General features: G+C 46.0%; 3 protein-coding genes across 4 annotated transcripts in view; 1 reads left to right on the plus strand and 2 right to left on the minus strand.

Annotated features, from left to right (window-relative positions):
- rpa1 (replication protein A1) lies at positions 1–16,593 on the minus strand. Its single transcript, XM_041241291.1, has 18 exons — positions 16,529–16,593; positions 15,923–16,138; positions 15,098–15,145; positions 14,899–14,977; positions 14,563–14,671; positions 14,126–14,214; positions 13,267–13,344; positions 12,550–12,676; positions 11,474–11,576; positions 10,826–10,894; positions 10,224–10,416; positions 9,842–9,978; positions 9,318–9,466; positions 6,905–7,031; positions 6,439–6,615; positions 5,953–6,060; positions 4,704–4,790; positions 1–2,356 (listed from the first exon to the last, which is right to left on the minus strand). The coding sequence occupies exons 2-18, from the start codon at positions 15,953–15,955 to the stop codon at positions 2,252–2,254; spliced, it is 1,818 nt and encodes a 605-aa protein (XP_041097225.1). The 5' UTR covers positions 15,956–16,138; positions 16,529–16,593; the 3' UTR covers positions 1–2,251.
- smyd4 (SET and MYND domain containing 4) lies at positions 16,554–23,574 on the plus strand. Of its 2 annotated transcripts, none has more exons than XR_005948550.1 (10): positions 16,554–16,687; positions 17,547–17,691; positions 18,448–18,537; positions 19,005–20,367; positions 20,811–20,993; positions 21,315–21,484; positions 21,674–21,818; positions 21,945–22,061; positions 22,229–22,347; positions 22,463–22,554. XR_005948550.1 is itself a non-coding variant. In XM_041241284.1 (10 exons), exons 1-10 carry the CDS (start codon positions 16,554–16,556, stop codon positions 22,590–22,592), a joined length of 2,601 nt encoding a protein of 866 aa, XP_041097218.1. In that variant the 3' UTR covers positions 22,593–23,574. The 2 variants fall into 2 exon arrangements, 1 of the variants encoding a protein (XP_041097218.1); XM_041241284.1 differs by having other exon boundaries at positions 22,224–22,347; positions 22,463–23,574.
- The window catches only part of serpinf1 (serpin peptidase inhibitor, clade F (alpha-2 antiplasmin, pigment epithelium derived factor), member 1), a 5,132-nt gene continuing 2,289 nt past the window's right edge, over positions 23,136–25,978 (minus strand). Inside the window, exons 4-8 of the mRNA XM_041241292.1 lie at positions 25,563–25,718; positions 25,080–25,286; positions 24,532–24,668; positions 24,105–24,315; positions 23,136–24,006 (exon numbers count right to left, since the gene is read on the minus strand). Of these exons, the coding sequence (XP_041097226.1) occupies positions 23,741–24,006; positions 24,105–24,315; positions 24,532–24,668; positions 25,080–25,286; positions 25,563–25,718 (977 nt within the window). The 3' untranslated portion in view covers positions 23,136–23,740. The remainder of the gene's footprint in view (positions 24,007–24,104; positions 24,316–24,531; positions 24,669–25,079; positions 25,287–25,562; positions 25,719–25,978) is intronic.

Raw genomic sequence — 25,978 nt, forward strand, 5'->3', positions numbered from 1 at the left:
TGACTTTTTATACTTTTATTAGAACAAACAGCAGCTTTTCATCATCACCACAAAAGAAGACACATCGTATTAAACACGTGTGCAAGCTTCATCTCGGAAGTGGAACCAGGTCGTTCTCAAAATACTTTGCTATCAGACAATCAGATATCCTGGCACACACACACAGTTCAATTAAATCACTGCAGACCCAACCGAGAAAAAAGAACTTGAGTGTTTTGAATCAACTAGTCCCAACTCAAAATCAGAATCCCAAAAACACAAGCCGTTTGACGGCTTAAACGTACAAAATACAAGGCAGCACAATCCCCAGACACGAGCGCCATTTCGGTCCTGCACGCTGACATCTTTACACTTCTGGAGATCTCCAGCAGACTATTTCTCACAGTATTATGAACATAAAAATGGAAAAAAAAGGGCAGCTTAAAATGATAAGTGGTCCCGTGCTTCCCCAAGCAAGTCTTTCAACTCGCTTGCATCTGCACATTGCAAGTGCATTGCCTTGCTTTATTGAGGACGAGCATTAGCAAAAGGAAAGGAAAAAATAAAGTGCTGAAAGTCTTGAAATCTGCTCTTAAATCTTAACACTCATCCATAGCTTGATTTTTTATAAAAAAACAGAATATGAAGAAAACTGACCACATGGTGTTTTTTCAGGGCACAGGCTTAAGCAGGGTTGAATACAAGATTCCCTATTGTTTAAATGTCACAGAAAATCATGTTAACCCTCCTTATTTTCCATAAAGATAGCAAAGCTCTCCATGTATTGATGCTTTTAAAATAAAAGCTACTGCCAGCAATCGAGTACAGTTTCAAGGGAGTGTAATTTAACCCCAACATGTCAAGTGCATTAAAATGTCCATTGCTGTATCTACTTGAAGACAACCAAACGTTTGTTAAGACGCCCATGCAAGGCCATGAATAATTCCTACTCAAAACTGCCATTCAATAAAAAAGGGTGCATCACAGTTATTTACAACCATGATAAGGCAGTGCCTCGCTTGAATGCAAAATCCACATGGTTTTGGAAAGTGCAGGCCACAAGTAATTTCAGAAGACTAAAGACACAAAACCACCCACAAAGTAAAGCCTTGCCTGGGGTAAGGAAGAGCAGATCGCTGCTTCACTCTTCCTCTTCCGCCCACAAATCTCTGAACCTCTTGCAGCCAACATCTACTTGGCAAGTCTTGACTATTATACCATTCAGAAGCACACAAATGACCATCTTTTGGTTTTATAAGCGTGGGAGGATTTTTTCTTTTTTTTTTTAAAACTTCAAAACAAATGCTTGAGAGAGTTAACAAATTCTGGCACCAATAAGACATCATCATTCAGTTCTTTCAATTCTCGGTGCGCACACACACACCAGCTCACAGCATTTTCTACCACCGCTGCCCGGTTTAATTCCTTTGTATGCATGTACTCAGATTTAAGGCCTGCTTGGAATACAGACTTGGGACTGGACTGGTCCTTCGGTCCAAGATGTGTCAGGTCCCGCTGATTTATACAACCCCTCGCTGTGTTTCAAAGCGAAAATAAAATACTGCCGGATCACTACAAAAACAGGACAGAAGCACACTTTAAATGGTTCACAAAAAAAACACGCTAAAATTTGCTTGCTTAAACACCATGCCCCGCTAATACCAAATAAGGCTGTGCTGTTGGATTTTATTTATGATCACTTAAAAAAAAAAGTTGGGGAGACAGAGGTGCAAGTTTAAATAAGCTTATCAGAGATGTGCAGCTTTGTCCTGGAATTCACAAAGCACAGCAGGTCCTCGAAACATTCGAAACATTCTGAATCCCTCAGCATTTTCCTTTTAAACCAAACCAATCCCCAGCCCAGGCTTTGACTTTTTTCACAGACCACTGAGCACCAACTACCTATAGCAGTCAGTGGTTATGAATTCCAGTCCAGCAGTTATTTGTTTGAACCTAAACCATTGCATTTATTCTGTAGTTTTCCAAAAACGCACATTAAAAAAAAAAAAAAAAAAGTCTGAACACCATATTGAGAAACACATTGTACATCCTCACAAGTGTGGCGAGTTAATGGTAACTTCTACTGAGAGAGCACACAAGACTGTCTAAACACTCCCCTTTAGCTGATCTGTAGCTACTGTGTTTGCTTTATGTACACCATAAATAAGGAAAATAATGAATTTGAACTGGCTCAAAAGGAAAAGCCAGTGTGCTGTCGCCCGTCCCAGGCAGTGGAGTCAGGACCCCTGTCTCTGTGGCCCCCCCGCACTTGTTACTGTGATGCATGCTTCCGTATGTTCACGAGGAGCCTCTTGCTGTACTCTTTGTGATCTACGGGCTTGACATCCAACACCGACGCTTTGATACGAGATTCGTCCTGCATTTCAGGAGAGAACAGAAAGACAGACATGAGGCAGGCCGTAAAGGGTTCAGGAGATTGCTTTTTCTCCACACACGCACCCCCCCCCCCCCCCAGCCGCACAGAGCTTCAATGCCATCCGTTAACACAGGCGTGGCCAACGCTGGTCCTGGAGAGCCGCTGGGTCTTCTGGTTGTCGTTCCACCCGAATTCAATTACTTAAACTCATTATTTTTTTTAAATTGCTCAACACATCCCTCCCGGGGACTTTAGCCATTGAAAATAACTAGAAAACAACACTGCAGGATTGTGGCTCTCTAGGACCAGGGTTGGCCATCCCTGTGTTAACCTTTAATCTTTTAAAGTCTCTTAAATTCATATTAGACACCACCCCCCCACCTTGAAGATGCTTGTATTTCAATCCAGTAGATATGTTTCAAGGGGCTTGTTTCATTCATGACAGATTAGTTAACAGCTCAGAAAAAAAGTGTCACACACAGTTTAGCCTCTCAACCTCCAAGCACTTGATACACGTCTATCCTGAGCCAAGCATCAATACAAGATATCAACCTGCAAAGCCATCTGCATCTTTCTATTAATCATCCTAGATCAATGACAATACTCATTGGTTTTTAATCACAACAGTCAAGCTGCAAAACCTCCTGCATCCACCGCTTCAGTTTTCACAGGTTAATGATGCATTAGTTCCAGGCCGCAGTACCAAGCATATCCCTGACGAGACAGCCGTTACACCATGACAATGTTTAATGCAGTATGCAAAAAAATTTAAAAATTCAGCACAAGGCTTATCGGAGAACGATACAGTGCTGAATAAATGAGCCAAGGGCTCAAACGTTCCTGCATCCAAAAGTTATTTAACCATGAACATATGGGCTTCAACTGCACCCCTTCGGGCAATCGTTTAATGGCATCGCTGCGATTCCCATGGCTTTTTCTGTGCCAGTACCAAAATCCAACACAACCAGCAATAAGCCACAGCATTGGGGGGGTATATAAAACCACGAGCCAAGCAACTAAATATTTAACAGAATCCAGCTAGGAATTTAAAGGGAACCCACATTTTTCAGTTTCAATCCCGACAGAGCAATCTAAGATCAGAGAAAAGACTTCCAGGATCAGAGAGGGTTCTGTTGCTTGCAGGACAAGACGCTTATTAAAAATCCCTCTCGCTTGCAGATATGTTGACTGATGCTTTTTGTCCTCTAATAGTCAATTTAGCAGCACTCGGAAACCCAGACACCATCTTCAAGTGACTTCAGTCCCGGGGGCAGCAACACAGAAAGAGAACAGTGAGTCAGTGCACGGTATGGACTGGCTGAATAGTCAGTGTACGGCATATTCACATTCATCACAGTTCTTCCAATTTCCACTTTTTACTCTTCCAGAATTATGCACTAGGGAACAGTGCTGCAATCCCTGTCTGTGCAGTGCTGGCAAATCAACCATGTGGTGTTATTAAACAACTACTGCCCCCTGCAGCTGGAATCCAGAGTCTAAAATGACCCTTTCCTCTTTATAATGTGCACTTCAGGGCTCCCCAGTGTCCCTGCTCCTTAAAGAGAAGTTACTATAACTTAACCAGACAGCATCTTCCACAATGGGGTTACCTGCAAACCCCATCAATTAGGACTCTTACAGAAGAGCCATTTTCAGTTTTTTGTCTAAACATCTCCAGATTTGCCATGCACTGACTGAATTATGGTCAAAATGTGCTAGCAGGACAAAAATGTACAAAAAAAAAAATACATATATAGATATATAATATATATGGTTGGGTCTTCAAGCATAAGAATATGAGCAATATTCATGGCGGGCGCACACAAAGGTAGCAGCGTGCCAGATGGTTTTAAAACTCCTCAATAGCCGAGATGCAAGAGGTTGTCAAACAAACTTTTTTTTTTTTTTTACTGCAGCTGCTTCACAATGAACTGTGACAAAGTGTCAGCGATTAGTGCTGGTTGTATCTTCTAGAAAGAGGGGATTTGAGAAGGCAAGCATAGTAAATCTGCAGCCGTTTGCTATGCAAATCCAGACAATCCATGCCTTCAAAAACTTGAAAGCCCGAAATGGTTTGCTTTGAGAGAATTTCACTCCAGCATGTCAAGAGCTCAAAACAAGAGGCATCGCTGTGAACCATTTACAGCGCTCGGGGGTGTAGGAAAGGTCAGAGGAAGAATTTTAAAACGCTTCAAAAAGGCATGCAGTTTTATGACTGAGTCCATGTTCTTACCAAACCCTACTCGATTCTGTTCTCCTCTAATTGAAGGACAAGGCTTAAAAGGCTGGCAGATCTGTAGCCCATGTGCTAATGCTAGTTCCGTATGCGTTTATAATGTGAACTCACGTTGTAGGTTTCCAGCTTGACCCGGTTTCGGAAGGTGTAGGTTCTGAAGTTGGCGTTCTGGAACACCTCATCGAATGCCTGCTCATTCTGTACATAAAATGAGACAAACACACACGCATTAACTAATTAATTAGCGTGCAGAACAGAACACACTGAAACAGGAAATATAACCTGAAGACACAGCAGGGAATGAAAGTGCACAGAGCAATCCAGCAGGGGATCCATGGTCCAGAGAGGATACAGATAAACCTGCTTCCCCTCTTCAATTACCATTCACCAACCCCTTGACCCCATTTATAGATTTTAAATTAATTCTGACAACTTGAAGAACGGACGCAAATACACGTTTACCACAGAACTTTTTTTTTTTTTTTTTTTTAAAAAATCAGTAGCAATGTCAAGACAGATTCTAATTTATTTTAAAACGTACAATAGAGAAACACACACTAGCAGTTTCAGGGAGCTTTTTTCTTTATTTTTCTTCTGCGTGAACTGGACACACTGATGCTGTAAAAAAGTAACTAGCTAGTTTATTTTTATTCAAAACTTGTCAGTGTGATGAATTGCTGCGATCTGGACAACATAGTATACTGAAATGGTATAGTGACACTGCAGTGGGTCCTGCAACAGTTTTAGTTAAACATTTTTAAGGACTCTTATGACCGAGTGTTTAAGCTAGTCAGGCTGTCTTCACTTCTCAGCTCAATCAGGTGCCAGCGTAGACAAGTTTCAAAAATTAAATTTAGGATATGACCGGAGGCCAGGGCTGCTGAGAGATTAACCTTGGGATCACCATTACCGAGGAGAAAAACGAAGGCATCCATCTCCCAAGCATCGAAATTACTTCTCCAGCTGAAAACTACAACACTTCCTCTTGCACAAATCAATTGTTATTGATTTTTGTTTTACCCTTTGGGGCTCAGTGAAGTGAATGTGTATTAAATAAAAAAAGGTGTGCTTTTAAAAAAGATACAATCAAGTTCTTGTTAAATTCATACTCCACCTTTAAAAACAGTCCTTTATACCACAGGACCAGTTACAAAGCTGCATGCTCGTGGCTCTCATTTGCCTTGTAATGCCACTCCACGATCACTTTGACTCTCGTTATAAGACGGAACACAAATAGTGCAGTCTTGTAACTTTGGCTGCCGGCAACAGCGTTATAAAAACGGGTGAGAATCTGATGAGAATTGACTGTAGTTGCACACCAAAGTCACTCAGGTGTAGCTTACTAGGAACCCTTACTTACCGACTCCCTCAGCTCCCCCAGGTAATCTCCGCTCTTTCCCAGCATGGCTTCTGCAGACTCTTGGAAACAAGTGACCCACTGATTATCACCGAAATCTGCAATGTTTGCCTGCAAGGGAACAGAGACAGACAGGAGAGAGAAGTATTGAAGTCCAGCAGTTTTCAATATTACTTTACAGAGACTAGAATTAAAACCTGCTACATCCCTGGAGTCACAAACTGCTAAAATGGGATGCACGTCTACAGGACAGTTTCAAACATATGGATTAAAAAATAAATACTGTTTAGTTCACCATCTCCTATATCAGAACATCTAAAATTCTCTTCAGAAATATGAATTCACCTGCGTCAGTCTCAGACAAAGTAGCAGTCTATATCTATATAGACATCGAGACCATATCTGGACCGAAAAAGAAAATGAACTGTGCAGTGAAATGCAGCGAAACACTGGCTAGGTTTTTAATTCACTTGGCATTCATTCACTCACAGAGAGGATCATGCGATACTTGAAGTTGGGGAACTCCTTGTCACACTTCTCGCAGCGGAAGAGCCCGTTCTGTTGGTCCACCACCTTCTTGTTGCAGTCCTGCGTGGGGCAGGCCTGGTACATGCAGTTCTCCTTGCGCAGGTAGACGATGGTGGCCACACACGTGAAGTAGTCAGCCTGCAGTACAACAGGGGGACTCAGTTAGTAAGAGACAGTACTCCACAGCTCTCCTCTAAGCATGGGTTTCAAGAAAACTTGAACCTTTGGGGAGGGAAACAAAAAAAAAAAAAAAAAAAAAGCAGACTGAGTGATAAGGCTGCCATTTATGGGAGTTAAAACAAGACAAGATCAAAAATCGCAATTATTAGTTTTTAGCCAACAATCTTAAAACGTCAACATGGTCCAGCAGTCCGGGATGGTTGTTTTACACAACTTGAGCTCCAGAGTCTCACTCTCCTCCCCTCACCTTGTCTCCATGGCCCAGGTTTTCAGTCTTCACCTCAGACAGAGTCTTCCAGTTAGTGATCCCACCACCAGCGCCTTTCATTTCAGACATAGATGACCCTTCAAGAGTGTGCCCCTCAGAATCGAACCTAAAACAGAACAAAACAGTAAAGTTTTACACAGCAGTTTTACCCATTCCAGGTTTTAATAGGAGCTTGATTAGCCCCTCGGTGTAAAACAAGCTCAGGTGTGTCAACTGGTAGTGAAACCAGTAGTCAAGCTGCTACGCAAAGGGGGCAGTTGTCTTGCATTTCTATCCATGCTATATAATGGGCTGAGGAAACAGACACCCGTACAATCTGCAATCCCAAGCTAGCGGGATTTAGAAATTGTAGTCCCGTCCCGTCCCGTCCCGTCCCAACTTTAATATCATCAAAAAATAAAGTCTGCTGTAGAAGCAAAGTGGGTTGATGCTTCTGCTTGACCTTACCACGACCACTAGTACAAAAAAAAAAAAAAAAAAAACACAACCTTACAAAGGAGCGACAGATCGACAGCGTTTATTAATCCATTCGTTCAAGGACTCACAGAGAGGGCTTTGGCAATACAAGGAATCTGCTAACCCTCAGAAGCATGACGGATTGAAAATCCCTTCTTGTATGCCACAAGCAGCGCCGCTGTTTCACACTCGCATTGAAAAATGGGTTTAATTCTTTCCTGCAACACTCCCTATTTTCTCATCTTTATTGGATGCAATTCATTAAGACGACAAGAGAACAAAAGACACTTCTGATCCTGCCAGGCAGCTCATTTCTTAGGCAATTAGTTTTTTTTGTTTGTTGTTGTCACAGATAGCTTCAAACTTCGAGCACATCACAGTGGAAAGCAGAGCTGTCAAAAGCTTACGAAATGGAACAACATGCAAGCAAGCAGCCAAGATGTTAGGACTGAAGCATGGAGAAAGGGGACGTGATCGAGCCTAACGCAGCGGTGGCTGGTGGTTCAAGCCGGGAGACTGGGGAAGTAGAGAAAGTATATTCAAGTATTGAGCTTTGCAACAAGGAGGGAAAGAAGAAGTGTGGCCAGAGTGGAGAGGCTGGGTGAAGCTAAATGTAGCATCAAGTGCACAAACGGTAGCACAGAAGCTGGAAAACCTTCACAGAGCTGGGGTTTCTGGAGTTGAAAACACAAGCAAATGTCACGCCTAAATCCGAAATTGTTACTTCATGACTCGCAGTCATTAAATACTGTATAGAAAATGTATTTTTCCAAAGCATATGCTTGAGAATGAAGGTGAATACCGTCATGCCTAAGTGATGTGTACAAGCTATTCTAGTCGTCTCTCATTATTCAGTATCTCTCTCCACGGTATTGTGTAATACTCCATAAATTGTTATCAGAATAGTTAAATATCCTCAAAAGAAAGAAAGCACTTTGCAGCCCTGAAAACAAAAAAAGTAGCAACCACCCACTAGCACCACCCCAGCGGCCTTGGTATAAAAACGGAGTGTGTTGAACTGCGAATCTATAAGAGATGCAAAAGGTTTTCATTTTGTTTATCCTAGTCTAGCTAGGAATCGATCGTGCCGATCAAGTCTCCCGGACCCCTCTCTGTGCTCTACAGTTTAACACAATTGCTGAATCTTTTGAAAAACGTTTTAAAAAGACCTGTGTCACCCAGGAAGGCAGCGGCTAAAATATTATTTGAAAGCCTTCGTACAAAAACCTGCAGAAAACTCTTGCATCTCGCTAAGATTTCAGCAGAAAATGTACCTAACAAAAGAAAAAAAAAAAAAAAAAAAAGGTGTTTCACTGGAGCTCAATTGGATGCTGTTCTTCACAAATCTTTCTTCCAGGCAGGTTACTCTACAGAACAAATATTTAAAATTGCATCTGGATTGGAACCACAAGCCCGAAGGAGTAAACACGGCTCTCCTAATGCAAGCAGAATTAAAAAGGACTACCTACCAAGCAAAAGCTCGGGACTTTCACTGGTTGCTGCAATTGCTTTTATTTATGAAACGTATCCAGGGAAATCGCTGAAACCCCGCTCTTGCTTAATTGTGCGGCTAAATCCACAGTAAGGTTAAGCATGCAGAGGATGCTCCAGTGATGAAAGCACCTCATTTAAATCTAAAATCAGGGCTGCTGAGATTTCAGCAGAGTTTTTTTTAATTTTGCTGGTTCACCTGTTTTTTGCTATTAACTGCAGGCATGTCAGTAATCTACTTTGAGTATTTTTTTGCTCATGTGTGTTTTCATTTGAAAAGGTAGGCAAGCTAGGTGGAACTAGATTAACCCCATACATCTACAACAATGTTTCAGCATTAACAGGTCACAGACCTAAAAGCACACAATGGCTCCTTACCATGCATGGTTTACCGGTCTTGATACGTCCAGAACACATACATTTTTATTACAAAAACGGAACCTACCAGCCTCGCAGTTTGAAGGCTTCAGGAACGTCGGGGTTCACCATGAGGGTGCTGGAAAAGAGGACCGAGAGAGATCGACCCCCAAAATCTGACAGGCGAGCCCCCTTAATGGCCAGGACAGGCTGCCCCGAGCCGTCAAACTTCTCAGCCTGGAAAAGGAGGATGGGAAATGTTCAACACTGCAGCAGCAACTAAGACACAAATATAACCATCCACAGGGTCATAGCATAACAGGAGGCAAATCCAGATATGAGGGAAAACAAAGTATTGGAAGGGGTTCATAGGATTAGGGCTGTGTTTCTCTCCCCCGCCCACCGGTAAAGAAATTGCCTATTTCAGTCTAAACCAAAAATATGATATTTTACGATTAAACATACTTATTAAAAGCACAAAAAAAAAATTTGGGTGGTCACATTCAAAAAAGTGTTTAATGGGAAGCGCTGGTAACACAGCCCACAGCTGGTAAAGCCAAACTGCAGATTGAGCAGAGGGACTGGCGGGGGCATTGCACAGTGTGTTCTTACCTCCTCTCCCCACAGGGTGGTTGTGATGACCTTCCCGGACACGTCCATCAGGTGCACGGCTCTCTTGGAGACTTCCTTGTTGGCTTTCGTTGTGATCTTTGTTACTTCATCGTAGCTCTTGCAGATTCCGATAACATCTACAGGGAATTAAACAAAAACAGTTAAGAGTATAAACCTTATTACTGCAGGTTAAACCACATATATAGAAAATATAGATAGATAGAAACACATTAAATAAACATTTCATATGTATATTTTCATTTTAGCCTTGCAGACTGTGGATCTAGTGCAGTCAAACACGCCAGCACTGCGTGTCATTGAATAAGACACTGGTCTACTAGATATGCAAAGTCACATGTTGTTGACCGGGCTCCTTCCTTACCGACCACAGAGTCCTTCTCCTTGTTCACCAGCTCCTCAATGGGAACGAAGTCGAACTGCACCATGGGCACGTTGCCCGCGTCGTCGCAGGGCACGATGGAGGTGTCGTTGCTCAGCGTCATCTCGTAATCATTCTTCACATTCGTGTACTGCTTGTTGGCGATCTTCAGAGTGCCTTTGGAGATGTAATACACCTGCAGGGCACAAATAAAAACCAGTAAGGTTCACACCAAATCTCAACCTCCAGCTCAAATGCAGACTTCAAATAAAACAAAACCCCACAATGTAGGGTTACAACAGGGAACGGCGGGTCTAGCCTGGAGCTTGCTGGCAGCGCTACTTATTGTACCCGTGCAAATACTTCAGGATAAGAGCGCCAGGGCAAGGTGCCAACTATTGACGAGTCTCAGGGAATATAACAGATCAGACAAGGGTTAAGAAATGCCTTTCTAAACACTAAGGGAGGCAATAATGAGGTATAGTTATGGCAAGAATGAGCTATTAAAAAGGATCCAAAATGGGTCACAATTGATCTACCAGCTGAGGTCTGGAAACTATGCTGGCAGACAGCATTCACAAGCTCAGATTTAACTCATCTCCTACCTTGTTGACTTCAATCACACTGTAGTACTTGTCAACTTGTTCATTGAACCCTGTAACTCTGATCTCCCCCTGTTGAGAATAAAATGATTATTTTTAACAAGTCTTGTAAGACTCCACTGAAACAGAGAGGTTTGCCCTTGAAGAGGAGAGGCTGAGATCTAGTTAGCGGAGACTGATTTAGCAAACACTGACAGACACATCATTCTAAACATTACTCTATCTTACATACGCGTCCCCTGGAGATACAGCATCTCATTACAATGACATTCCCGGTGCAAATTCAGATTATAACACTACAACTGCACGACGTACGAAAAATCACAGGATACGCACAAGCATCTGATGTGGTGTTCTTTCACATTTTAAAACAATGTTCACACACACACACACTATGTATATGAAATTTTTCTTGCATCAAAAATCCACAGAAGTCACTGACGGATACATTTCATAACCAATAGGGTTAAATTCAATTTCTATTTCTCCATTCACCATTTCGAATCCTAATTCAACTTAGGAGGAAGTGTCCTGCAACTTTTCTCCTCACTCTGCATATGAAACACATACAAAACCAAGTCACCAGGGCTCTGTAGGGAACGCAAGCATTCTTGGGAGGGGGGGGTACACATTCAGGGGTGCGTGTCTTACACTCTCGTCCACGATCTCCATGGAGAACAGCTTGCCCTCTCCTCTGGAGTTGCTCCAGGTGCGAATCTGGCTCTTGTTGGTGATTCGGGCTCGGACGGTCCACCTGTGCAGCAGTGATACAGTCATCAGGTGCAGCTTGGAGGAGTTTCAAGGTGACCATTATTTAAAAAATCCACCTGAGCCAATGCCTGAACCAAATTTTTTTTACAAGAACATTGTAAAGTTATAAAAAAAAAAAAAAAAAAAAAAAAAAAGGGCAATTGAAAACAAGAACTGTGTGTTTTTACTTATTTATTTTTTTAAATATAGATTGAAGAGAATGCTGCCTATCACACATATTAAAATATGAAGCCGTGCTGACTAGGGAAGCAGAGAGCTCCTCGTCTGTTTACTGGGAATGGCTCATGAAAGTAACAGAAGTTGTGTTCTTTCACTTTACAGTGCATTTAATTAGCTTTTCAGCTGGAAGTTGTGAATTGAGTGACTCAGCGTCCCTGACAAAGTCAAAGTAGGTAGGACTAAGCCTAGATCCCTAAACAAAACAATGGTTGTTTTTTTTTTTTTTTTTTTTTGTACACTTCACTATGCAGCAGTTGGACTGCAGCTGCACATTCACTTACGACAGCCCTGCTCAGGTCACAGGTGGAAGAAGTAGAGTGCTTTCACATGTAATTAACAGGGATCAGCTCACATTACAAAACCAGCACACTATTGGATTGTGCTTGGGAGAAGGGCAAGCCAGAACGTCAAGGGGTGTTCAAGGCAGGATTGTTTTGTGCTTGCTTGCTAGCAGAGCAAAGAGGAAGCTCTCCAACAGGGTCTTGCCTTTCACGAGCAGTAAAGTCAAAGCCCAAGGATCGGTGCTTTTCCCAAGTGCAGGAAACCTCCTGGACTGTGACACGGGTTTGTAGCACAACTGCACCATCTAGCCAGAGTTTGGATAATTGGATAATGTTCTACAATTTTTCCAGCGATTTATAGCCAGTTCCTAAAGCCTAAGATGATAAATGTATCTAAAATATTTCCCAAAATTAAAACCCACGTGTGCCTCGTCGAGATTTGCACAAGGCACTTACTTGCTCTGGTACGGGTTAAGGCTGGCAATGGGCACCACTTTTGACTGGGTGCCCCCAGGAGTATTAGGGGGGTCTGAAAATGCCTTCTGTTTCCCAAAATCCTTGGGGGGACCCCTATTCATAGGTGCTATTGGAGAAAACAGAATAAAAAAAATTGACATGGGAATGAGACGAAGCATTTAAAATAAGTCTGAACTGCTTTACGGAGCTATAAAATGCAAAGATTATTAATGTAAGATTCTTACAGGCTTACTGAGTTTTTCAATATAGTACACAAGCTAATTTCACTTGGCAGATGAAATTGTTAAGTGGTTTCACAGCTAATGCATTATGTATAACTAAGCTTTGGGCTTCAATGGAGAAAACTCAGCTATTAACAAAGCAATCTTAGACAGCATCCTAAGAAATTGTGAAAAACTGCAGCTTTACAAAAAGTGCTCGGGGGGGGGGGCAGCATTGAACTACCCGAGACATACAGATTAATGACAACATCACAACCCAAGCAGTACCACAGTGACACTTCAGATTCAGGGATCAGACAATCCAAGTTATCATCCCCTCCACTTAAAGCTCACAGGTGACAAAACAGGACAACGCTTTGCATGAACAACTTCACGTTTAACATCTCGGGGAGTGTTGGAATGGAGAGACACACAGGAGTTTGTCCTTTTTAGCGAAGGGAGGGAGCACATTAAACATTTAAAAGCTGTTGTTTACCCTCAGAATCGCAACTGCTTTGCTGCTTGAATGGCCTGGCAGGTGGGTTTGAAGTAGGCGATGTTGTCTGTGCTGCACCTGGAGGGAATGAAATGAAAAAGGGAGGACACATGCCTGATTCACCAGGCGATACCACAGCAGAGATTCTACTATTTGGGAATGACCCACCCTCAGTACAGACATTGAGCTCTTCCAGACAGTCAAGCTAATGACGCACAAAGCAACGTTATGCTTGTTTTTGTGTCATTGATGCGACCTTTTGTATAATGGACACAAAGAAAAAACACACAATATTACAAAATACTAAAAAAATTGTAACATATAAAATGTTAAGTCTATTCATTCTTTTTATATAGCACCCTTCATAGTGGATCACCACCACAACGCGCTTTACAAGATGAACAATGCATCTGCTGCACAGTCACTTGAAGTCAGTGGCTGCGCTGGGATTTGAACCGGGGACCTCCTGGTTACAAGCCCGTTTCTTTAACCACTGGACCACACAGCCTCTTACAAGGACTGCACACATCAGGTTTGTACGAGACGCATATTCAGATTCTAACGGAGGAGTTTAATGCTTTATTTTATCTGTGCTCTGTTGTAATAATTGTAATAGGGTAAAACAACAAAAAAGACAGTTTAATCACTACAGTAGAACCGACTTAATCGCTGACAATCACAATACATGAGAATGACAATGCTGTAGCTGTTCTTGACTATTACAATGCTGAAAAGAACAAATTCACAATTGAAATCATTGCAAAAATGTTTCCTAACATTTCAAAGTCCAAGCGTCGAGCTGGAGATGCCCAGGCACCCAACGCAGTGACTGCACTTCAATAGCAGTGATCGGTGTTACCTTCCACATATAGAACTGGCTCTCCAATCTTCCCTCCTACATCACTGGCACATTTCAGGACCTCCAGATCCATGATTACAACCACACGCCTGGAAAAGGAAGAGAAGTCTATCAGTTTCGTTTAAAATTAAAATCGATACAAAGTTAATACTTGTCAATGTGCAATGGAAACAGCACAAGGTTTCCAGGACAAAAGCCTCGATCTCTGGGGGAGATTTACTAGCTGGACATTTGAAAAGTATAAGATTTCAGGCAGTAAAGGGCGTGCACCACGCACACACATGTCAATGGCAGGTATCCTGCATGTTACACACATGCTCCAGTCTCTCCAGAACTGCTAGCTTTGTCAATGGGTAAAACTGTATAAACATTTTGTACAATGTCTTCCGTGCAAGCTGTCTAGTTTGAGCCTCTGGTTCCACGCTTGCCTCGCTTACCTTCCATCCTTCAGTGTGTTCACAATGTATTTCTTGATCTTGCAGACGCAGTTGACATCAATCTCTTTCTGCTCCACCAGGACATTCAGCTGAGTCGCCAACATAAAGGCTGCAAAACACACAAAAAAAACAGAATGAACAAGCCAGTTCTGGAAGGACACAAGCTTTTACAATAGTTACCTACACTTATCAATGGCTGTATTATTTTTTTTTTTTTCCTCAAGCAAACAAACCACTATGGTGTGTGTGCTAGTAGGTGGACAGAGCAGCCCATCTTAATTAAAACACAATTAGCAACAGTGATAGCTCTATCTATATTTGTATTTCAACGCTTACAGGACACGAAGTGCACTCCATCGCTCATCACCAGTCGGAAGCGAGGTAATCCACTGCCACCATCGAGGCGTCTTACGTTCTTTGGAGAGGGACAGCACAAGGGAGACAATGTGTTTACAAGCGTGGCGTGTAGGTACACTTCATGCAAAACAAGCAAGTTTACAACAAGGGCAAATAATAATAATAATAATACGCTTACAACAGCTTGTAGGACTGGGTTTTGAATCTGGTCTCCCTTTGCGATGGCCTGGAAAAAAAAAACACACACACAAATTAATTCACTCCAATTACCATGCATTTTTAAGCACTGGCAAAAGCAAGGTTATGTAGCAACACGATCTTGTACAAAACCTCGTGTTCCCTTGCTCCGCAGCAGCGTCCTGCAAAGACTGAGCTGCGCAGGGCGGGTGGTTTCGGATTCGAGCACCGTCTGATGTTTCCAAAGCCCAGTTTGCACTCGAATCCGGGCGGGTACAGAGCGGAATGAATACTGTACTGTGGCTCGGTTTAGCACGATTTAAACACACTCTTAAACTCCCATGCCTGCTGGCATGTGTAAGCATCGGCAACGCTCCCTCCGGCTCCCCCGGGGAGGACGCTTTCACCGCAGCGGTACAGGCTTTTCACCAAGACCCCGTTCACAAATTCAGTTTGATTTCTTAGCACTGGACAACTTTTACTTCAGAAACGTATTCTCTAATCAGAGCTTGAGAACCGCATCAACCCTGCATTAGGGGTTTGCAACACCGTACTGCGACAGCAGGCCTGACAATTAACCGGTGCAAACGCGGTTCTCCAGTGCGCTCTGCAGTTATCAAACGCGGTTCTCCAGTGCGCTCTGCAGTTATCAAACGCGGTTCTCCAGTGCGCTCTGCAGTTATCAAACGCGGTTCTCCAGTGCGCTCTGCAGTTATCAAACGCGGAGTTTGATTGTTATGATGCATGTAACACGTCTACACAGCTGCTGTGAGACCCCTCGCAGCGACATCTTTATTAACAACACAGAAACCGCGCAGCTACTCACCGGGATAGCGCCTCGGGTCAGCGCACCGCTCATCTTCGCTTTTTATATATTTTTAATTTCGCTTCTTTTAATTGCCGCACTTTCCTCCTCTTCTTCTCCTTCTTCTTCCTTTTCTTTTCCTTCTCCTTCTCCTTCTCCTTCGCTCGCTTGTTTTGGCGCCAACTTAGCTCTTGGGCTGCGCGCGGGGCCTGTTTATCATCTCAGTGACGTCACACCCTGGAGCCCCGCCCCCAAGATAGATTATTATTATTATTATTATTATTATTATTATTATTATTATTATTTGTTGTTGTTTATTATTATTATTTATTATTATTATTATTATTATTAGTGTTGTTGTTATTATTGTAAATGTTATTTAAAATAAGTAAATATATTCCTTCACGTTAAGGTTTCTCATTGTGAGCGAGCATTGTATAAAATATCTCTTTTTTTAATTTTTTTTTTTTTTTTTAACGTTATCTTATCAGCGTCCTGGTTTTGAGCCAGCATGGCGCACAGAGCCGCAGTTTCTGGTCGTGTGTTGGGCGGCGTGGACGCCTCTCCCCTCCCCTCCCCCCTCCCCCCCCCCCGGGTCTGAACGCAGAGCCGCCGCCGCCGCCGCACCGAGAGAGTTGCCCGGACCCTGAACATGGATCTCCCGTGCCCGGAGTGGCGGGACCTCGTTCTCAGAAAATGGGAGCGCTTATCCTCGGCTCAGAAACGGGCGTTCACGTCATCCTCGGAACCGAGCGATATTTTCAGCTTCTGCTTTTCAGTGCTGAAGTGAGTACGGCTGGAAGCTGCCCCGCACGCTGCTGCAGGCAGCGAAGTTGCTGATAAACATCATGTCGCGGTTTCTGTGGGGAATCGGAAAGACCTGTGCACTGTTAAATTGCAGGTTTAAAAATTGATTTACAGGCTTGTGACCTTAACGCTTTAACTCGGACTAGATAAACAGTAACACACAGATGAGTAAACGGAAGGGCTGTCTGTGCAAGAGTTCCTGGTCGAGTGCGGTCTGCATGTTCAAAACAGTAGAATTATTAGATTCCTGGTCGAAATTTACTTCAATTCTTAATCTCATGCACACTGCAATAACGTACCAGAAACAAACAGACCTCGCTAACGTCTCTTAATGCAGGATTAGGTGTCACAAGCCTATTGCAGAGGCTGCAAGGGGTTCTATAGAACACATGAGCAATCCACATGCATGACAGGGTTCTGTTTAGAACCACAAGGAGGCAGTATGATTAATGAAATCCCTTCTAAAATGTAATGTCATGGGGCAGTGAAACGCGAATTGTATATTAATGTCTCTTACACTGAACACGAAGTTGCTCTTTCAGTTTGAATTGACTGGCAGTGCAAGCTGGATCTACACACAAGGTTTGGATATAAGTTGCATGAAAATATTGTAACCACACCGTCTTCAATTGATTTTGTGCTGTAGTCACTTCAGTTAGCAGGCTTGAAAACAGGTGGTTTGAAACTGGGCCACACGCAAGTGCTAATCGATTAGGTTGCTAATCGTTTGAAAGTTGGTTAAAATAAGTAGCTGCTGTCTCTTCCAGCACTCTGGCTTTTATGATCATGTTTGAACACGCAATACATGCTGACCCTGTCTGTGTCTCGCTGTGTCTAGCCATGAAGATGCTGAGTTTCTGATCGGACTGTCACAGAGTCGCCCAGTACACAAGGACCCCACTGCCGCCAGGTCCTACAGAGAGCAGGGCAATGCCAGCTTCAAAGAGCGCCACTACACCCAGGCTGCACTGCTCTACTCACAGGTACATCACTACACCCAGGCTGCACTGCTCTACTCACAGGTACATCACTACACCCAGGCTGCACTGCTCTACTCACAGGTACATCACTACACCCAGGCTGCACACACCCAGGCTCACTACACCCAGGCTGCACTGCTCTACTCACAGGTACATCACTACACCCAGGCTGCACTGCTCTACTCACAGGTACATCACTACACCCAGGCTGCACTGCTCTACTCACAGGTACATCACTACACCCAGGCTGCACTGCTCTACTCACAGGTACATCACTACACCCAGGCTGCACTGCTCTACTCACAGGTACATCACTACACCCAGGCTGCACTGCTCTACTCACAGGTACATCACTACACCCAGGCTGCACTGCTCTACTCACAGGTACATCACTACACCCAGGTCATTGCCGGGTTCCTGTCCTTCACACCAATCTGAATTCTAGGGTAAAACTGTAAGAAACAAACTCAAGTGGACAGAAGCTCAGGCTAGTGCCTTCCTCAGTGTTCCTAACCTACTGTGCTTCTGCCCCTGCTCCATATAAAGAACAGCTTACTGCATGGACCAGTCCCTCTGCAGCAGTCCCTTTCAATACGAAGACGAGAATCCCTTTGGTAATCCACTGCTACTCCACATTGTGTTGAAGACCTTTTTAAAAGCATACAAGTGTGTGCTTGCGTGGGTGCATGCGTGTGTATGCGTGGGTGCGTGTGGTTGTCGCGGCCCCTTCTGCTTGACGAGGTGCTGTTATCTCCACAGGGGCTGTGCCAGGCTGCCCCGGGCAGTGAGGAGAGGGCACTCTGCTACGCCAACCGCTCAGCCGCACTGCTGCATCTGAAGCACTACCAGGTGGGGGCTCATCGGGTATTGACAGCGGCGCTGGGGCAGGTTTGGCAGGGTCTTTGTACCCCCATAGAAATTCTGTATAGACTATTACAGAGTAAATTCTTAGTCATGCATTTTGCTGCTAGGTCTTTGGTAAAGATATTGAAAAAGAGTGCTAGTTGAAATGTTTATCTCAGAATGTAACGTTTTGTTTTTTAGTACTTGCAGAGGTATCTTGTGAGTGTTTGTTTAAAGTGGTGATCCCTTTTTTCATGGGATCAGCTAAAATCTGTATTCAAAAGTCTGTGACTGCTTTCAGGACCGCAGGCAACTCGTCTTCAGCTGAGACGTGAACATTGAAGGCAAATAAATTCCCTTGTTTGTTTGTACTTTAAAGTCAAGAAATGTACATGTAAGCTTATAGTTAATAAATACTGAGGAAATGACCTACTTTTAAAACCGTTGTCTAAAACAAGTCTTTGTTTCTTCAGGAATGTCTGAAGGACATCAGCCGAGCTCTGAGTTGTGGTTACCCCAAAAACCTGCACCCCAAACTGCTGGGGCGCCGGGCGGAGTGCCTCTCACGACTGGAGGGGGGCGGTGGGGAGGCTAGCAGTGGGGAGGCTAGCGCCCCCTGTCCCTCAGACACCACTGGAGGACTGACTCACAAAGTGACCACGGAGAGCCAGGGGCTGCAGGAGGAGCAGGGTCTAGTGCTGCTCCCCTCAGCCTGTCCCGCTGTGGCACTGCAGTTTGACCCCAGCAGAGGTCGCCACCTCATGGCTGTGTCCAGGATTGCCGCGGGGGAGGCCGTGCTGGAGGAGGAAGCTTTTGCCTGCGTTTTAATCCCTGGAACAGGAGCTAAAGTGAGGCTCGAGAAACCAAATCAAAAGGCTGGCACTGAGGACTGGCACTGCCACCGCTGTCTGAGCAAAGTGGTGGCCCCCGTGCCGTGCCAGGGATGCTGCTACGCTCGATACTGTGGGGAGGAGTGCCAGGGGCAGGCCTGGGAGGGGTATCACAAGACGGAGTGCCCTTTAGGAGGTGCACTGCTCACTCTGGGGGTGCTGGCTCAACTGGCTCTTCGGGTGGCACTGGTGGCCGGGCTGGAAGAGGTGCTGGGGGCCCAGGAACAGATGAGTGGGAGGGCTGCAGGACTGCGGACTGCTGTAGTGGGGTCGGCGAGTAAGCTCGGCTGCTCTGGGGGAGCAGCAGAGGAGGCAGGCGAGCTGAAGGGAACGGATCCACTGGGAAATGTTGGTGAAGGATCCCAAGGTGTGGGTGCCTCAAAGGGGAATGGCGATTCCTTGCAAGAGAAAGAACTGTCAGAGATTGACAAGACTCTAGCAGCAGAGACGGGGCCCCCAGCCAGGGCTGACCCCCAACAGGGTGGCCTGGACCCAGGCCGAGGTGTTGCAGCCCCGCTGGTCCTGCCTGGCTGTGACTCTGCAGGGCGCTACCTCGGCTCCTCCTACCTCTCAGTGCATCACCTGCTACCTCACTCCCAGAGGCACAGCCCAGCACTGCGCTTCCTGTGCGGGGTTACCATAGCGATGCTGTGCCAGCGGCTGCAGGAGGAGGGGCCACTGCCGGACACCTGGGGCGGAGCCAAGAGCTTCAGCCAGCCAGTGGAGAAGGGGGCAGTGGGTGAGAGCAGTGCCCTGTCGCAGGAACAGCAGAACAGCAGCCAATCTGATGAGGACAGGGGGGAGAATTCAGGAAGCGTGGGCCAGTCGGAGAAAGAGGAATGCAGAGAGCCGTCCCCAGAGTTGAGCATGCTGGGAACAGCGGCGCTAAGGCACATGCTGCAGCTGAGGTGTAATGCTCAGGCTGTGACAGCAGTAAGAGACTCGGGTGAGTCAAACGCTCCCATGTTACTGCGCTCAGGTGCGTGCGCAACTTTATCCATTTCAACACCCTTCTGGAACCCTTCTGTACTCTGCAACATTTTTTAATACATTCAGGCGTCCAGGTCTTGTTGTTGCCAGTAAAACCCTTGGCAATTCATTAATAATACATATACAGTAAGAGCGAATCCCAGTTTCCAATCGCACCGTGAACGGGAACAGTGCTTCCTCGATATGTGAGCGCTTTGAGAATTCATGAATTTGGTTCATTCATGGTTAGTCCGTACTGACAGTAAATTGTATTTTATCCTGTAAGCCTCCTTCACTAGATCAGTATTTTTTGCTGTGCGAGTCAGTGAAATACAGACAGACTCAGTGGATAATGACTGTGTGTTGGTTACAAAGGTGTTTGATAGGACTGATCTCACCCCCTCCCTCCTCTGTTCTCAGGCCGGGGTCAAAGCACAGTGGAGTCCAGTGCTCAGGTTCGAATTGCGACGGCTATATTCCCCACTCTGAGCTTACTGAACCACTCCTGCTCCCCCAACACCAGCGCCACCTTCAGGGCAAACACCGTCACTGTCCGAGCTTCCCAGCCAATCGGAGCCGGCCAGGAGCTGCTGCACTGCTACGGTAACCGCGGCTTCCTGCTTCCTTTACCTCAGTTCCGCGGGGTTGAGTTGGGGCGTCAATGTGAAGATGGATGCTGGTTAATACAGCAATGCTCTGCAATAGGAATCTTATTAGACCCGCAGAAAGTAAAACCTGGAGTGGCTCAAACTCACAGTATGAATACATCTCATCTGCGTCTCCTTGTGTACTGCTAGGAGTTATTCATGCAACTATAAGGGAGGAACAGTTTAATTTGCAGGGTTGTGATAGCCCCTCTCTCTCTCTCTCTCTCTTTCTCTCTCTGCGGGGCTAGTCTGCGTCTCTAACCGTCTCTGTCTGCAGGGCCGCATCGAAGCCGAATGCCCGTGTGTGAGAGACGGCGCCTCCTAGAGGAGCAGTACTTCTTCCTGTGTCAGTGTGCTGCATGCTGTGAGGAGCAGGGGTCAGAGGGTAAAGGTCAGCTGGCAGAGCTGCTCGGGGTCCGCTGCACTCGTTGTGGGTCACCTGTGGAGGTATCACGTTCACTTCTATTGTTTGAACAGGTTTTTTTTTTCGGTTCCATTTTGTATTTGAATGTGATTTAATGAACTCTCCCGGGGTGAGATGCAGAACCCTGTTAATCTCATGTGCTATTGTAATGCTCTGCTGTTCCAGCAGGGGTGGGTCAGTGTTGTGACCAGTGTGGTGCTTTGTTGTGTCAGTCCATACAGGGGAGCCAGGAGCAATACTGCTGCTCCCAGGGGTCCTGTGGGCTCGCCCTGTCCCGACTAGAGCTCTCTCGAAAACTGCTGGGAATCCAGGAAGAGATCCAGAAAGCTGTGGAGCTGATTGAGAGAGACAGGCCGGGTGAGAACTCTGTGTGTGTGTGTGTGTGTGTGTGTGTGTGTGTGTGTGTGTGAGACACTCACTGTTTTATCTCTGCTTAAGTCACACTGTGTGTGTGTTGGCTTGATATCTCTCTCTCTCTCTCAGACCGAGCAGTGAAGGGGTTGCGGGCATGCCAGGGGCGAGTGAAAGGCTTCCTGTCCCAGACACACCCAGTGCAGGGTGAGATCGCCGACTCTCTGGCACGTGCCTACGCTGTCATGGGTGAGGAATGGGTGCTTAGTTTTAATTATTTAATTCTAGACATGATCGTGAAACGCGTTCTACACAAAGAGAGGTAGCCTTACTACATTTCAAACCCTTACAGAATATATATGAATGAATTGTAGAAACATGCAGCATTCCTTCTCTGTGTGCGTGTTTCAGGGCAGTGGGAGCAGGCTGCAGCCCAGTTGAGCTGCAGTGTGGACGTGGTTCGCTCCCAGTATGGGGATGACAGTGTTGAACTGGGACACCAGCTCTTCAAACTGGCCCAGCTGCACTTCAACGGGTAAGAACGACCCCTGTAAATCTGGTCAAGCTAACTCAAGCGCTCAACAGTCATTCTGCCCTTCTGTCTCTCTCTCTCCCATATCCCCACTCATCCTCTTCCCCTCTCTCTGTAGTCATTCAGTCCCCCAGGCTCTGTCTGTAATCCCTGAAGCTCAGCGGATCCTGACCCTCCACTGCGGCCCTGCGTTCGAGCTGGTACAGGAACTTCAGGAGATGGAGCTGTGTCTCCGGGGGGTGCTGTAATCCCAGCGCACCGCCTGACCAAACCAGGGACTTCCTGCCAGCACCACCAGGAAGAGGCACACCATGGCAAACTGGGCAGGCGCTACAGCCTCTGAAGAAGGCATTGTGTCGACTGATGGAAATTTGAACTGCAATGTGAACTAACAGCGCCACAAGCTGATATCACATTCTTCCCCATTTCAAAAGCACTGGAGGAAGATCTGCGTTGCCTAAAAAAATGTCCAATTTGAAAGCGTGTTTCGTTTCTTCTTCCTTGTGGCTGAGCCAGTAATGTGTTCCCCAGTGACAGGGAGAATTATTTTTGAAAGTGCTTTTTCAGGGTTCCAGAAATGTCAAAAGCACTGCCAGAAAGTGGGAAGCGAAGTGCAGCTGGTCGTCCTGCGGAACGTGGCTTCAAGTGGAAGCAAGACATCCTTCAGTTAAAAATGCCACGTCGAAAAAGCATGGCATTTCCGACATCTACTAGAGAGAGATTGTTGCAGAGGGTTAGGTTACAATGCAATGGTAGGAAGCAAGGAGCCAGCCAACAAACCACACACATTGTACAAAGGACCCTGCTTCTTTATTAGGAACTCTTACAAAATGCCAGTTAACAAGAACACAGCAGCCAATCCTTATTTCATCTTAGTTTAGAAGAACTTTCAGCAGGGTTTAATCCTTTTCTTAATTTTTTTTTTATTTGAGGGGGAAAAAAAACCAAAAACAGTTTAACCAAATAATCAATAGTTGGCGACTCCAATAGGCGGGAGTCATTTCGTGAGAAGGAGAGGGGTATTTAGAGAGAAAAATATATACTTATACCCAATGTACAAAAAAAAAAAAAAACCTTTAGCAATACTTGTGCATAATATATATCTATCTGTTTTGTCTTAATGTATGTGCGTGTGAAACAGATTGGTGTGTATGGCCACAGCGTTTCATGAGTCCCAGAAGCCAGCTTTGCAGACAGGAAGGAAGAGCTGCATGTTCAAAAAGCAGGGTTTTCAAAGAAGGGCAGAGTGGAGCAGAAACTTCATACAGTATGTTTACTAAAAGCAATAATGTCAACGTGTTGCAACTGTACCTCTGTGTGTTGTGCCTCAGTAAATGTGTTGATGTGAAGCTGTGTAGCTGCTGTTGTGCACGCACTGGGTTTGTGTGTCGGGGTCTCAGTTGCTCTTGATCTTGCGGGGGTCCATGACCCTGCCGATGAACAGGATGGCTCCCGAAGTGTCGTCCCGCACCAGGAAGATGAAGGGGCGGTTCACGTGAAAGGACAGAGCTAAGGACTGACCGCTCTCAGAGGGGCTGCTTCTCACGGCCTGACCCCCTTCCTCCATCACCTCAAGGGACACCTTGTGATGCACGCTGGAAACCTTGCCAGGCTGGGCAGAGATCTTCACCAGCTCCGGCTGCGACGCCAACTGGGCCAGTCCTGTCGAGAGAGAATGATAGAAAGAGCGACAGAAAGGAGGTGTGAGGGGAGAGAGGGATGGGGTAGGTGTGAGAAGGGAGAAAGGGATGGGGACTCACCCATATCGAGGAGCTGTGGGAGCAGGTCATTCTCAGAGCTCAGGCTGAGCACAGGCAGGGACAGGTCCATGTCCACAGGCTGCAGCACGCTGACCACGTCGTGGATGAACTCAGCAGTCAAGCTGTCCTCAATCAGGGTCAGGTTCTGACTCACTTCATTGGGAAGGAACAGCAGTATGCTGACATCACCCTGCATCGGCACCTGGGTGATCTGGAGGGGAGGGAGGCAGAGGAAAACTCAATGAGCCGCCAGCAGCACACGACATGCACAAAGAGCTGTGCTGGAATCATCATCGCTGTGCTGCTGACAAACACAGGCTGGCAGGTTCTTCTGTGTGTGTGTGTGTGTGACCCCAGCAGCACCGAACACGATGTATTCACACCTTATTAAAACCCATTCCGATCTCAGCGGGGCTGTGCAGCTCACCTTGCAGTTGAGGTCACTCTCGATGCCCAGCTTCACCGGGTAGTTGGTCTCGCTCATCATGGGCACTTGAATTGAGGTCAAGCTGTCCACCTGGAAGGGCTCTGGTCTCCCTTTCTGGAGCCGACTGACCCACTGACCTGCAACCAGACAGAAAAGAGTTAATGCTGTGCCTACAGCCGGCCAGCTGTCTAGAACACCCTTTGACCCACACAGAGGTATGCTTTCACCAGAACAACCTGTGACCCACACAGAGGTATGCTTTCACCAGCCGGCAAGCAAAGCTTGTGTTGATTTGTTTTTTGAGAGGCAGTGTATTTCAATACTTTGTTAATGAAGGTCTATAACAAAAATGATAAAAAATAAAAAATCGTTTTGTGCAGAACTGGCTCAATTATGGAACTTACCAAGGAAAAAAAACAGAACCTCGCTTTTCAAAGTTTAAAGAAAAGCAACTACAAAAATCGTAAAGGAGAAAGTGTGCTGCTGAAAATGTCCCTGCTGATTGGTCAGCTGCAGGCTGTGTCTGAGCAACGGCTTCCCCTGCCTACCTCTGAAGTGCGCGGCACCCAGCGGCAGGACGCCCGTGCTGCGCGGGAGGCTCGCGGACAGGAAATGGGAGATCTTCCCTCCCGTCTGCTGGCGCACCCAGTCGTTCACCTCCTTCAGGTCGGCATGGGGGCTGCCGATCAGTGCCTTGGGCCGCACGCCGTATTCCTTCTCCACCGCGTTCAGGTAATCCACCTTCAGACGCAGCTCTGTGGGTCAAACAGCCACAGTTCAGCGAATCTGTAAGCAGATTCCTAGGGGTGAGTGGGGGGCTCAGGGGAAGGGTGTGTGTGAGCGGAGGGCTCGGGAAGGGGTGTGTGTGAGCGGGGGGCTCAGGAGGGGGTGTGTGTGAGCGGGGGGCTCGGGAGGGTGTGTGTGTGTGAGCGGGGGGCTCAGGGGAGGGGGTGTGTGTGTGAGCGGTGGGCTCGGGAGGGGGTGTGTGTGAGCGGGGGGCTCGGGAGGGTGTGAGTGGGCTAGTTCCTCACTCCTGTTGATGTAGACTCGTGAAGCCATGCTCAGGCCCTTGCTGGGTGTGTTGACGCTGGCCAGCAGGTTTTTCAGAGTGCTGTGCAGCTGGGGGTCCATCAGGTGGTGGTATTGGAGCACTCTGTAGAGCTGCTGCTCCGTCCTGGGGGAGCCACCTGGGGGGAGAACACACCAAAAGAACTGGATGAAAAGATGACAGTGCGAGGGCTTTCACTGTGCAAACTCCTTCCCTTTGGTACTCGCTTCCAGATTGGATCCGGAATGTCAGTGTTTTTAAATCTAAGCTCGAAACTCATCTCTTTGATTTGGTGTTTCGCTAGAGAGCAGTTTGGAACTCTTTTGGCTTGCTGTTGATTGCTTGCACGTGAAGAACTCTGTATAAGTTAAGTTGGTATGGAATGGAGGAGCATGGAGG

This window comes from Polyodon spathula, unplaced genomic scaffold, assembly GCF_017654505.1.
Source record: "Polyodon spathula isolate WHYD16114869_AA unplaced genomic scaffold, ASM1765450v1 scaffolds_765, whole genome shotgun sequence".
Lineage (NCBI taxonomy): Eukaryota > Metazoa > Chordata > Actinopteri > Acipenseriformes > Polyodontidae > Polyodon > Polyodon spathula.